General features: G+C 42.2%; 1 protein-coding gene across 1 annotated transcript in view; it reads left to right on the top strand.

Moving 5' to 3' along the window:
- Positions 1–513: 513 nt before the first annotated feature.
- The window catches only part of LOC310858099 (plasma membrane calcium-transporting ATPase 1-like), a gene marked incomplete at both ends in the record, with an annotated part of 38074 nt that continues 24480 nt past the window's right edge, over positions 514–14107 (top strand). Inside the window, 4 exons of the mRNA XM_083764156.1 lie at positions 514–727; positions 9650–9847; positions 12536–12793; positions 13915–14040. Of these exons, the coding sequence (XP_083620282.1) occupies positions 514–727; positions 9650–9847; positions 12536–12793; positions 13915–14040 (796 nt within the window). The remainder of the gene's footprint in view (positions 728–9649; positions 9848–12535; positions 12794–13914; positions 14041–14107) is intronic.

Here is a 14107-nt window from a genome sequence, read left to right as displayed (position 1 = left end):
GTTCTCCTGTTATGTTATTATGTACAACATCTGTTGTACCAACTCCATATATTGATAAGGATCTAAGCATGAGTTCAAGTCCGTTGCTCTCCCCAGGTTGGCCGAGGGTGTGTAGAGCCCAGGATCACATTAGATAATTGACACAGGGGTGAAAAATGGGTTACAAAATCGTGGGATAAATAAAAATAAAGGGATAAAAAAAAAAGAAAAAGGATGCAACATTTTGTATGCCAAGCCTGTGTACGTTCACTAATTGTATCTTTCATTCATTTCATTCCAGATGTACCCTCTTCACTCCAAACGACACATGGCGGCACCCTCAGCAGTGAAGATGAGCGAGTGGGCATACAGGAACCAAAGGAAAGGAGATTTCTATGTGTGCACGTCATCACGCTGCCGGGAGACAAGCGAGCTACACTCCTGAAGGAATTACAGTGTTTTTTTTTAATGGGAAATACTACAGGAACAATTTGTCACTGAGTAGCGTCGTATCGTAGGAAGACAGAGGAAGACATGGCCATGAACAACTCTTTCCGTAACTCTTTACGCGGGTCCAGTAAACATGGCCGCACGACGGAGGCCAATCACGATGCAGAGTTCAGCTGCTCACTTAAGGAACTCCGTTCCCTCATGGAGCTCAGAGGACTCGAAGGACAAGCGAGGATCGAGGAATGTTACGGAGATGTCAACGGACTGTGTACTAGGCTGAGAACATCACCTGTTGATGGTAAATATATGTCTTATCGTGCAGTATGTAAATGTAAAGTGCAAAATGTGGCCATTTGTTGATTTTTTTTTATCCCAATAAGATGTGGAACACATCGGTGTCACCTTAGCTTTTAACCACTTTAAACATTATTTTAAACTCAAGCTCATAGCGTGGCACAGAGTGCCGCACTACGAGCTTGTAGATCTGCTATTTCTGAAAATGTGTGCATATCTTGAATTGAATACATAGGCTTACAGTATACTGTATATTATTTCACAGCAAACGTTTTGTCACTAATATCTTTGGTTCTGGGGGGTACCTGGAACAACATTATTTTCAGATGGGGGTCGGCAGCCAATTACATATACATTTTGGGGTCCTTGACATGAAATATTTTGAGATATAGAAACATAGGTTTTTTGGTTCAGTGGTTAGCACTGCCTCACAGCAAAATGATCTTGCATGGGCTTGAACCCATCTGGGGCATTTCTGTGTGGCACTCAGTTGACCTGTTCTACCAGTGTTAACGTAGCTTTACTCGGCTAGTTTTCTCCCACACCCAAAATAGCGGTGCTCCGATCGATTGGCCAACGATCAGTGATCAGCCGATTTTCACTCTAAATGACTCGATCTGTGATCTGCAATTTACCCGATCTGGAGAAACCGATCAAAAAAACCTCCCAAAGTCACTCAGATATATAGTATAATATCGTTGTGACAGGCCTAAACATTGTCCCCTTCCTCCCCACACACACAGGAACAGTTCTGACGTAGGTTTTGACATGTCATAACAAGCGTACGCACAAGATCGGCATCGGTATCGACCGATCGTGAGAAAAACAATCGGTGATCGGTGATCGGGATCGGTCCCAAAATAAAACCCCTGATCGGCGCACCACTAAGCAAAAAGACGTGCATGTTAGGGACAGCGGTCTCTGGTTGCAGCTCAGTCGCTCGCTGCCCAAACTGCTCCTAATAGTTAGGACGGGTTACCCATGCAGTGTGGACCCATTTTGAGTACAATATACGCTTCATGTGACCACTGCGCTCTGACTGTAGGTGCGCTACCCGTTCGAAACATATCAAAATAACGGTAGTGGGTCGCACACACCAAGACTTCAGTCCAAAGTATTTATGTCCTGTTCAAAGATGAAATAAATATTTTGAACTGAAGTCTTGGTGTGTGCGACCCACCCACAGGGTACAATATATGCAAAATGTATGAAACAAATAAACATGAAAGATTTGGGTCAGCTCCGCAGGGGAGACGAAAAGTAGAAAGACGAAATGTCTCTCTTGATGTTCAGAATCCCACAAGCTCAGAAAACAAGCAGTGACATGATAAGTAGTGACACACAGAGCAGGGACAAGTGGGACGTTGCAGGGCATGGGGCACCACTCTGCCTATGGGTTGTTGGGTTCTATTGCCAAATACAACGCGACATATTCTATGAATAGTAGGCCTATGCATATATAGGCCTACTATTAATATAATATGTCGTGTATAGTTAGGAGCATATACATCTGAACGATCAGATCATTTGGTATTAGAAGAACCGAGTGCAAGGTGACCTAAAGGCATGGATGTCATTTTGTACAGTACTGTATGTGTACATAATACGACCTGCCTGAGGAGTCAGATGTCCCTGAGATGTAATGTATGTCCGTCATATAGCCTGAAAGAGACCTATGGTTTAATGGGCATAGAAAGGGGCGGAGCAACTTCCTATAGGACTTCCTATTGGTTCACCAACCCACTGTTTCCCAAACAGTGGGTCGGGGACCCTGTTGTGGGTCACGGACCAATTCTTATGGGTCACGAGCTCGAGTAAAAATCCCATTTTCTTTTACCTATAGCTGAAAATATATAAATATTTCAAAAGATATATATAATTATTAATTTTCGAAAGAATTGTATACATTTTAAAACAACCGAACAAACAAATCTAAGAAATTCCATGAATAAAATAAATAAATAATGAAGTAGTGGAAAATAGCCGATTTACAAGCCCACAACGCGGCGTGAAATGACCCGTTGTGAGCTTGTAGATCTGCTATTTTCACTAGTTTGGGTCCCGACCGGGCAAATGTCTAATCTCTCCTTTGGGGCTAAAACGTCTGCTATGCATTTAACTCAGAGAGTGTACAAATGGAACCAAAGAGTTACAGAGTACAGACCCTCAAGGGTCCATTTGGTTCCTAACTATCATTTAGCTGGGGACCCCCTGGAACTCCTTGAGGGACTTTTGGAACCACTCTCTTAAAGCGACTCCGCCAATCAGCAACAACTGGTCTGATTGGAGCAGGGCCAATAATGAGGTTGATTGATTGGTTGAAAATTGTATTCACAGTTTGTAGAATGGGCACAATTCAAACGAAGGTAAAGGTCAATACAAAAACTTCTGCGAGGATGAAACCAGAAAAAGCACTGAGACTTGTTTACATCAGGGTCCTCCATTTTCAATTCATCAGAACATTTAAAGACGTACAAATATACACTTCTATGAAAAAAATGTACCGGTAAATCATTATATATATACAGTTAATGAAATTAAAAAAGGGAAAAACATGTACAGTAGGCCTATGGCAAAAAGGGGACGACGACTTTGATTTATTTTTTACAGGGGCCAGTTTCGAATTGCAGCCGTCCGTATAGGTACAGTACAGTTTTGAAGGAGTCTAGGGATTCAACCACTGCAGATATGCAGATACACTAGTTATATTTCATTAACACACTACCATACAGATTGGTTAAGACAATTAATTAATTAGGCTACCATGATAATTATAGCTTTGATGTGTTAGCAGCACAGTCCAAATAGAGCCAGATAAGATGTTAATCACTAGTTTGCTAAAGTTACAAACTCACTAAATAGACGTGTTCAAATGTTCTGACATCTGTTGACTGTAGTAGTGTGGTAATTAAAGGCCACCCGGAAATTAAACAAAATGCTGTTTGAATCAGGTTCGGTTATCAACGACAACGAGGGCATAAAATTAATTTGTGGAATCTTTGCATCTTTAATGCATTTTAAATTGCGGGCTTAGGTGAGTCATTGAGCTACTGTAGGTCGTTTTTGTATGATTGAATGCTATGAATTATTCAATCTTCACAGCATAGTGAAGAGTCTTGTGTTTGTGTTACAATCTGTACTTTTATTGATGCACTAAAGTTGATGATCACGACTAAAGAACAGCACAAATTCCTGGTTCATACAGTTTAAGCCATATTTATTGTTGCTATAGGTTGGGGCAGAGCTGTTGATCCTTAGATTTGTTTTAAGGTCCTTTTAACCCATTTAGGAGTTACTGAGGATAAATTATCTGTATTTGGCCGCGGACCCACATCTGAAAATATGTTCTTCCAGGGACCCCCCCAGAAGCAAAGATTTGAGTTAAAAACGTTCGCTCTGAAAGAATATATGCAGTATTCACATTTTCAAGATTTTTCAAAAAATGTCAACAGCTAAAGTATAACATAATGCTTAAAACACCAAAAGGGGTTCCCGTCCAGAATGGGTTTAAAAAACACATAACACAACACAACAGCTCATTTATTGTGTTACTGTATATTTGAGAATCCCCTTGAAAATGTGTTGCTGCCTGCAACTCAATGGGCTTATCCTCTAGTGAAATGTCAAATAAATGTATTGGTTTCACAACAGAGAAAATTGGGTGCTAGCAGCTTGGGTGTGCTAGATTTGTAGCCTGAATTTGAAAATAAATCCTTTTGAACCTCGTAGAACATATTATTCTACAGGTGGATGTGAATTTGGAACGAATCAGTGTTGATTTCGTCGACTAATACTATGACTAAAAATATTTGTTTAGTCGACTAAACCTAGACTATCACAAAAAAATTGCAGGTGACTAAAATGTGACTAAAACTAAATTAAAACTATTAAATTAATTAAAGAGAGTATGACTAAAATCATTTAAAATCATTAAAATGTCCTGTCAAAAACAACACTGGAACGAATGCATATGTAGAAAGATCTTTAAAACGTACAAAAACAAACTAGTATTGCTGTAAATTGTTGGGTGCAAACCAATTTCGATTTCTAAAACACATCATCTCAATTAGTCAATTTATCTTCACTTGAAAAACAAGTCTCCAAAACTTCCCCCTACAGTGGGATAGTGTCGCACTCAGTAGGGCTGGGTGCAATAACCGCAATACCGCCATACCGCCGGTATGTAACGCATACCGCGGTGTCGGGTTCATTACCGCGGTTAAAAATAATAATAATTATGAAATGAAAAGTGTATCATAATAAACAGTGACGCTCAGTCAGTCATGTCATACACAGTAATGAGCAGGATAATATGTCTAAACAGGTATATGCTACCTTAGAATAGATGTAGGCCTAGACCTATTTGACAGTGCATAAACAGCATTGCTTTGACATTAACGACCATCAGCTGGACGGACACACACACAGTCACACACACACACACACACACACACACACTCACTCTGCTGTGGGCAGTTCAGAAACCCGTCCACAACCACCAGTGACATCATCGTTAGGCAGATTGATTTTTAAACAAGATTTATTTACGTGAGAATAGTTTATCAGACTATAAAGATCAGATTACATAGAGCAGTGATTTCCCAATGGGTCCCCAGGGAAATGATGGTTTGGAACCAAATGGACCCTTATGGGTCTGTAACTCTGAGAGTGTACAAATGGAACCAAATGGACCCTAACAGGGTTTATTATTGTGAGAATGATGGCTTCCATTTTCGCATTGCAACTTTTCAGGACTAGAAAGCCTGCAGTTTCTATTAGCTTGGATTCTCCATTGATGTCACTGTTGGGTGGGTTTCTGAACTGCCCACAGCCCTCCTATGTGACACAGAAACAGACCGAGTAGATTATTAGTGAGGACCTATTATATGAAGATAGGTTGAAAAGTGGTCCCTTAATGATTACCGTCATTATGGTAATCTCACAATTAATATCGCACACACCATACCTGTAACCTTTTTTAGCCCTCTTATTTGCCCATATATTATTTTTGGGGGGTATGGGGGCCGGCAATAACCGCGGTAATAAGAATCCCATACCGCCCCAGCCCTAGCACTCAGTCTTCTGACATTTCCCTATCCATTACTTATTTATCCACCATGGCCTCCATCACATGCACTCAATAAACACCGTTAGTATTTCCCCTCGCTCTCGTCCTGTTTCTTCCTCACCTGCTGTGTCCAGACTGAAAAAGAGCCTTAAAATGTCACCAGCAGCTTGCCTGCATACAGTGGTGGAAAGTAACATAAGTACTTTTACTTAAGTACTGTACTTAAGTACAATTTTGAGGTATATCCAATTTCCAGTACAGAACTTTTACTTTTACACTACAATTATTTGAAAACTTTAGTTACTAGTGACTTTGGCGATTTAAAATGTGATTAGAAAACATACATTATACCACTCCAACCCTATACATTTCGGCCATTTGAAAATAGCCAATCTACAATCCAATTTCCAGTTCTTTTACTTCTACTCCACTACATCTCAGAGCCAAATTTTGTACTTTTACTCCACTACAATTATTTGAAAACTTTAGTTACTAGTTACTTTGGCGATTTAAACTTTTATTAGAAATTGAATATAATAATATATTGGTACTTTTACTTAAGTAAAACAATTGAGTACTTTTTCCACCACTGCCCTGCATACAGCAGGAAAATGCGTTATATCTCAGTTGTGACAGCCAGCGGCAGATTGATTCACATTAATCCCACTCACCTCAAAACGTCAAGCATCAGTAGTTGATTGATCGGTTGTGGACTAAATCTGTCGCGCTTGTGTAACACTTTTTCACAACAGTTGTCCAGGTGTCCAGGTGGTCCCCAGCTAAATGATGGAGAGTTGGTAACCAAATGGACCCTTATTACTCTAGATCTTTAACTCTTGAGAGTTAAAAGTTTAGAGCAATTAGAGAATGTAGAAGAATTGCTATTTTGATCGAACGCTTGCCTGTTACTGTATATCTCTCCCAACAAAATGTTTTCCGATAACAAAATCTTCTAAGTTTGTGGAGGATATCATCCTTCGAGTGCCCTCGAGATCTGCAACACAAGCTGCTTCCACTGGTCTCTGTTGGTCATGACCCTTTTCTGTTCAGGGGAGGTCCTTTAGCCTTTGACCTTGCAGGGCCTCACTACAAGGCAGTAGTCTCGTGACCCTGATGGGGGAGGCATATGGGTGCCACACCCACACCCAAGGGTGACCCGGAACTATGTAAGGCAGGGGCGTTCAGACTCCCTGAGGCTTTATATACGAGCCCACATACCTATAAAGGACTGCTTTAGCCTATGGGCTGAATGAATTAAGGGGAAGTCGGTCATTGTACTGCCTGCGAGGCACTCTCACCACTGGGTTGGAAATGGGAGCTTTATAGGGTGTCAGAAGGAGATGCGTTGCTTAGAGGGATTTAGCATATATAAGCATGCCGCTGAGCCATCTCAGTGGGTCAGTTCAAGCACAGGACTTTGGTTGTAACCTACATTTGGCCAGGAAAATCCTGCATGAGCTGCACATGTTTAGAAACATGCCTATGTTTATCCAATGCTTTGTGTGGAGAGCAGTGACTAAAACTAAGACGAAAAATGTCCGTCGACTACCTTTTTCCACTGGCGAAAACTAAATGGAAACTACATGAAACTATACAATAAAAACTAGACTACAATAAAAACTAGACTAAAATGTTAGGAAGGGACTAGTGGACAAGAGATCCGGCATAAGCCATTTTACAGTTGTTGCATGCTGAAAATAGCCGATCTACAAGCTCACAACGTGTCGCAGTGCGACGTGTTGTGAGCTTGTAGATCGTGAAGTGTAAAATCAGTCATTACGACGGCATCAAGGCCCACCAAAATACATTTTAGTCGACTAAATCACCTGTAGATTTAGTCGACTGAAATATCATGACATTTAGTCGACTAAAACTAAACTAACACATTCCAGTTGACTAAAATGTGACTAAAACTAAGTGAAAACTATTCAAGAGACTATGACTAAAACTAAAATAGAACTTTGCTGCCAAAAACAACACAGGTGGAGAGACGTATATTAATGATCCAGTGAGGAGTGTAGTATTCATGCCTTGATGGTCACTACGGATTGACGCTGGATGACATTTTGGTGCTATCCTACATAAGTAGGGAACTAGGGATGCACCGAATGGGAAATTCTCGGCCGAAACCAAATACCGAATAATATAGGGAATAGTTTGCCGAAAACCGAATAGCTGAATACGATTAACACAATGAGTGCCGCCAGCTGGTCGAAAGTGGTATGGCGCTTGGGTGATTTCAGGCTATTCCACTATGACTCGCATAGCAACATTCAGCACACAATGAGCTAGCAAGAGAGAATTTACCTTCAGTATTCAAGGTTAAAGGTTTTTCTTGTGTCACTTACAATACAGCTGTGGGTGGCAACACTGACTGCAGCTCAGTGAAATTATTCTACTTTTCTACTGGAGAAAAACAAACCTGTAAAGCCTTCAACGTTTCAACTGCATTCACATTTTTCTTGTTCATCCTTAATATTTAAGCAGACTGAAGTTGTAATAATAATAATAATAATGAAAAATAAATCGTTTTTGCTCCACTATACCTGAGAAAGAGATGCAGTAACTATGAGATGTACTTATGGTTGTCTGGAGCTTGGCTTTGAGCTGGCAGATTGTTCACATGAATGAATGAATGAATGAATCTGTACATTGAAACTATACAAACTATAGGATGCAGCAGGTAAACAAATTAAGCAGGTATCTGTCTATAAATAATAACATGCTATCAATTACATTTTAACCTTTGCATAAGACATCATGGTCGTCAAGGTGGGGACTGCCCATAAGTCTGTTAGTCTGACCTACTGTACGTGGCCGGTTAAGACTGAGGGTACGTACCCTCACAAAAAACATGCAGTAATCCTGGTCTCTATACTGCCTCCACCTGGCCAGCCGGGGCGCCTGATGGAGGGGAAAGGAACTATGTGGTTGGAATTACGTGTTCCTTCCAATCCACGCGCTACGTTCCGACCGTCTAACGCTTTCCCCCTGTCAGGTGAAAAGAAGCAGCTTGGAATCCTCATGCATAGAAGGAAGCATGAGGTCAGTCCGTTGCTCTCCCCAGGTTGCCAGAGGGAGTGTAGAGCCCAGGATCAGTGTTTTTATCTGTGCAGGCAGTAACTGGGAGCCAACGGAGGGAGCGGAAAATGGGTTTACCGGTAGTTTAGTTTATTTCGCACAATAAAAACAGTACAAAAAAGGAACATCAATAAAAGAGAAGTATGTGCAGGTGAGAAAAGAAACCCATGGAGGGGTTATATGTGGTTCTCACCAAAGAGAATATACAAATAGTAAGTAGTCAAAGTAATCAAACATAGGTATGGAAAATAACAAACACAGCTCATAAAATAAATATATCGCCTGGATAAAGGGGGATTGCCTCTTGATCTTGAATGAGTGGTGGAAATTGTCTCTCAACTAAGCGTTCGAATATCCCTGATATAAAATGGATTGCAGCTTTAATTTAAATAGTGTAGTAATCTAAAGAGGGCAGCCGGAAAGTAATGGAAGCTGAAACTGCCTGGTGTTGCAAAAACTCTGGACTATACATTGACAGTACTTTAAATGTGCTATACCTGCATTAACCCATAGTTTGATTAAACATGGAGACAGCATGAATTTAATAACACACACACGCGCACACACACACACACACACACACACACACACACACACACACACACACACACACACACACACACACACACACACACACACACACACACACACACACACACACACACACACACACACACACACACACACACAGTGTATATCTGAAACAAATCTACAGGCATAAGAATGTGTTGATTATTTTGATTATGATTATTATTCCTTTGATTCTCTCGTTTATAGGCTTAGCCGGCACTTCTGAGGACATCGAGCGAAGGAAAGAAGAATATGGAAAGAACCTTATACCTCCCAAAAAGCCAAAAACCTTTCTTCAGTTAGTGTGGGAAGCATTGCAAGATGTGACACTGATCATCCTTGAGGTGGCAGCCATAATATCACTAGGCCTTTCTTTTTATAGACCTCCAGATGCCGACAGAGAAAGTAAGTTGACAGTCATTTCTTTCCCACTTTTCTATTCTGTATAATATATGTGACTCAATTTGACTGAGGGACTGCCATTGGATTTTTTTGAAAGAGCGAACAGGCTTGAAAGGTTCACTTCCGTGGTCTCTAACATTACACCTGCATGTTACATGCTACATGTTTGGGCATTTATTTCATATTTACATGTCGATTTCAGCTCTGACACTTATTTCAGACATGCTCTAGTATGTGAAGAGAGAAAAAAGGTTTTTCTCCTCTGGTGAAAAGCTGGAATTTGCGCGATGGCAGGCTCTCAGTCAAATCTGGTCACATACAATAATGAATTCAAATGTTGTTGACTGTTTTTTTCCGCATGTCGGTCCGTTGGTGTGTCTAATCTGCGTGTGCATACCGTATATGTAAGTGCTGTAGATGAGGACAGCACTTATATAGAATTGCTCCATATGGAGTACACAGTACACAGTGTTTAACCTTCCTACAAACCACAGCAAAAAAAGAGAGGGAACTGGCTACTACTAGACATCTGCACTCTGCAGCAGCTTGTTGCACACATTGACGGACCTGAGCATCTTCCGGAAGAACAGCTTGCACTGTCTCTAACTGTAGATAGTCTCAGTCCAGTTCATTGTTAATTTGTACCACTAAGAACTTGTGCAGTAGGTGTCTATATACCATCTCCACCTCATCTCCTCCCGATGGTGATGGGAGTTGGGGGACTGTTCTTGCGTTGCTGCTAGTCTACCACCAGCTCCTTTATTGGTCTCTCCAATGTCTGCATGGGGGAGAATGTTGTCGCACCACTTATACAAAGCTCCCGACCAAGGCTCTCTATTCCTTCTCGTTGTCATCTGTGATGCCACTAACACTGGAGGAATCATCAGAGAACTTCTTTAGCTGGCACATATATGAGTTGAAGTGCAAGTCGGAGATGTAGAGGTGATTGGGGAACACTTCCCATGGGGTGTTGCTCACCAGCACATTTTTGACACAGTACGTCTGCCCTGCGGTTTGACACGTGTGAGGTGTGAATGGATGGGTGCACTCACTGCTGCTGCTGCTGCTGCCGAGTGCGGTTTTGGGGATTATAGCTGTTCACAGACGGACAGGACAGACAAACGGACAAACATAATGTCCTGCCTTCTGCCTTCTGGCAGTCCGGCCTTGTGGAGATAATAATGTAGATTAGAACTACAAATGGTACATCATGTACTGCACATGACTAGTTGTTGTAGTCTCTCTCCATTTGGTTTCCTGTCCCTGTTTGGCTGTCCTCTGTATACAGTATTTCTTCCCTCTTTTCTTTTTGTACAAAAAACTGCATTCATCCGTAAATAATTGTTTTGCTCACACTGGTACTTGCACTGATGTAAATAGATAGATATGTATTTGATGTGTATGCATATCTTACTTCACTGCACTAGAATTAGCATTAGCAGCACCTTTCATTCTGCCATTCCCCATTGCTGCTGCCTAATAGGTTTTTAAAATGTACAGTTTAGGCATTTAGAAGATGCTCTTAATCCAAAGCGATTTACAGTAAGCAAGAACAACAACACATGGTAATGCATCAAATACATAAAAAATTGTCATCAATAATCATAAGGAAGCTAATAGTAGAATATCTGTACAATGAAACTATACGTACGGTATCTAAATGACATAAGTTGAGCCTTTGCATACGGCTGAGCGTTGTTGAGGCTAGGGCAGTGCTACGGCAAGTGCTGTGGGCAAAGATGGAGTATGAAGAAGAGGTGGGTTTTCAGACTACGGTGGAAGATTGGGAGTGAATCTGCAGTTCTGGGAAGTTCATTCCATAGTTTTGGAGACAGAAGGGAGAAGAGTGTGGGACGTGCATTGTGGAGCGTTGATGAGCGTTGTCCCGGCTGTTTTAGTGAATGTTCTGCCAGCCTCCCTGTGTTGGCTGATCTGAGCGAGTGGGGGTGTTGTGTAGGGTCCGATCGGACTTTGAAGATATGGGGGTGCCATACCTTTGGTTGCTTTGCAGGCCAGCATCAGAGGTTTGTACTCTGTGTGAGCAGCAACCAGGAGCCAATGGAGGGAGCGGAGAAGGGGGGACATGTGAGAATGTTGGATGGTTGAAGACCAAGCGTTCTGCGGCATTCTGGATGTGCTGGTAGGCCAGTAAGGGGGATAGTGTGTGTGTCTTACTGGTACTTTTTTACCAAAATTCTTACCTATCTTATACCGGTATTTCATTTTCTTTTCTTTTTTCTTTTTCATAACAATCCAGTATTATCTCTATTATCTTGTTTAATATTGTTATTAAAACATATCAAGAACAGGGCTATTGATATGCAAAGGATATACAGATATACTGTACAAAAGTGTACATGTATGTGTGTGTGTGTGTGTGTGTGTGTGTGTGTGTGTGTGTGTGTGTGTGTGTGTGTGTGTGTGTGTGTGTGTGTGTGTGTGTGTGTGTGTGTGTGTGTGTGTGTGTGTGTGTGTGTGTGTGTGTGTGTGTGTGTGTGTGTGTGCGCGCGCGCGCGTGCATGCATGTATCGTATGACCACGAGCAGCATCACACACACACACACACACAGGCCAGGGAAGAGGGCTAGTACGTAGTACGTATAATTGCACCGCTCAGTTCACACAGGTGTGATTTTATTTATAATTTTTTATAATTTTAATGTTTAAATTAAACGCCACTTTCTCTCCCAGACTGTGGGAGGATGGCGGCCGGGGTAGAAGACGAGAGCGAGGCCGACACCGGCTGGATCGAGGGCGCCGCCATCTTGCTGTCGGTGGTCTGTGTGGTTTTGGTGACCGCCTTCAACGACTGGAGCAAAGAGAAGCAGTTCCGTGGCCTCCAGAGTCGCATCGAACAGGAGCAGAAGTTCACGGTGGTTCGCGGCGGTCAAGTCGTCCAAATCGCCGTGTCAGACATCGTAGTTGGCGACATTGCACAAGTCAAATATGGTGAATGACGTTTGCTTCATATCTGTAAATTGTGTGAGTGAGAAATCGAGTGAGAAATTGTTTGCTAATGCTAACAATGTCTATCTCTCGCCAGAAACGTTAGTATTCTAATCACGATGCCGTGAAAAAGTCACAAATCAGATCCGAACTTTGTTTGGATGATCAAAGCCATGCATTGACAGCGCTCGTAGTTTCTGAGAAAACTGCGAGAAAAGATCCCCGTTAGAACAGTAGTCTACATATACAGTACACGAGCAAGTTTTTTGCGGGCGGGGAGTGTACAGGACATTGCCTAGCAACCGGGCTAGGGCTAAAAGTTAGTTTTCAGCAAAACCGTTTCATATTGATGTAAAGCGATCAAAGGCGCCATATCAAGTATTCGGCAGACAACGGGTTTCACCTTTCAACCCTTATTTTGAAGAGCCGAATATCCGTAACCTGATGTTACGATGACGTAATGCTGTGTCATAGTAATCCCTGATGTCATAGTAAATGCGATCCTTCCCCATCCATTCTTCCTCTTCGATGTCTCCCTTTCGACTTATACCTGTCCATTCAAACTCTAGACAGGCCTGCCCAAAAGTTACTAGTGCAGCCACGCCCGGTAGCCGGTAAAAGCTAGCGTTCTCAACAGGCCCACCTGTCCATTTAAACTCTAGACGGGCCTGCCCCAAAGTTATTAGTGCAGCCGCAGCCGACCGAAAACTAGAGTTCTCAACAGGCCCGAAAATTAAGGCCCGGCCCTACCTGGGCCCTCATCAATCCCTGTACACTCAAGAGAATGTCCCCGATAACACACTTAGATCTCCATATGCTGGAGCTCACCTGTATGGCCAGTACAGAATTAATTCCATGTTGGTCTAACCCCCCCATGCCAAAGCGCCAGCACTCGCCCAGCAGTCTGTCTGCCGTCAACGAGGTGGATGCGTGCAATATGTCGCGTGGGCACGGCTGCACGAATAACTAGGCCTGGCTAGAGTTTGAATGGACACGTATATATTATATGTCAAAAGTGAGAGCTCGCGAGGTCGCTTCTCACCCTCAGGCGTCTTACTGGTATAATGTGTGTGCATGCGTGTGTAATGTACATAATTTGTGCTTCTTTGCCTATGTGGTTTCAGGTGACCTTATGCCTGCTGATGGAGTGCTCATTCAAGGGAATGACTTGAAGATTGATGAAAGCTCACTTACTGGTGAATCAGAGCATGTCAAGAAGACCTTGGACAAAGACCCGATGTTGCTGTCAGGTAATTCACTCCTCCCCCGGTGTGTTGCTGCTCTCTCTGTGTCGCTGATGTCTCCCAGGCCAGCATT

Source organism: Protomyctophum parallelum, assembly GCF_964188405.1.
Source record: "Protomyctophum parallelum genome assembly, chromosome: 4".
NCBI lineage: Eukaryota > Metazoa > Chordata > Actinopteri > Myctophiformes > Myctophidae > Protomyctophum > Protomyctophum parallelum.
The sequence above is the reverse complement of the archived record's forward strand: the minus strand, read 5'-3'. Positions and strand labels throughout refer to the sequence as shown.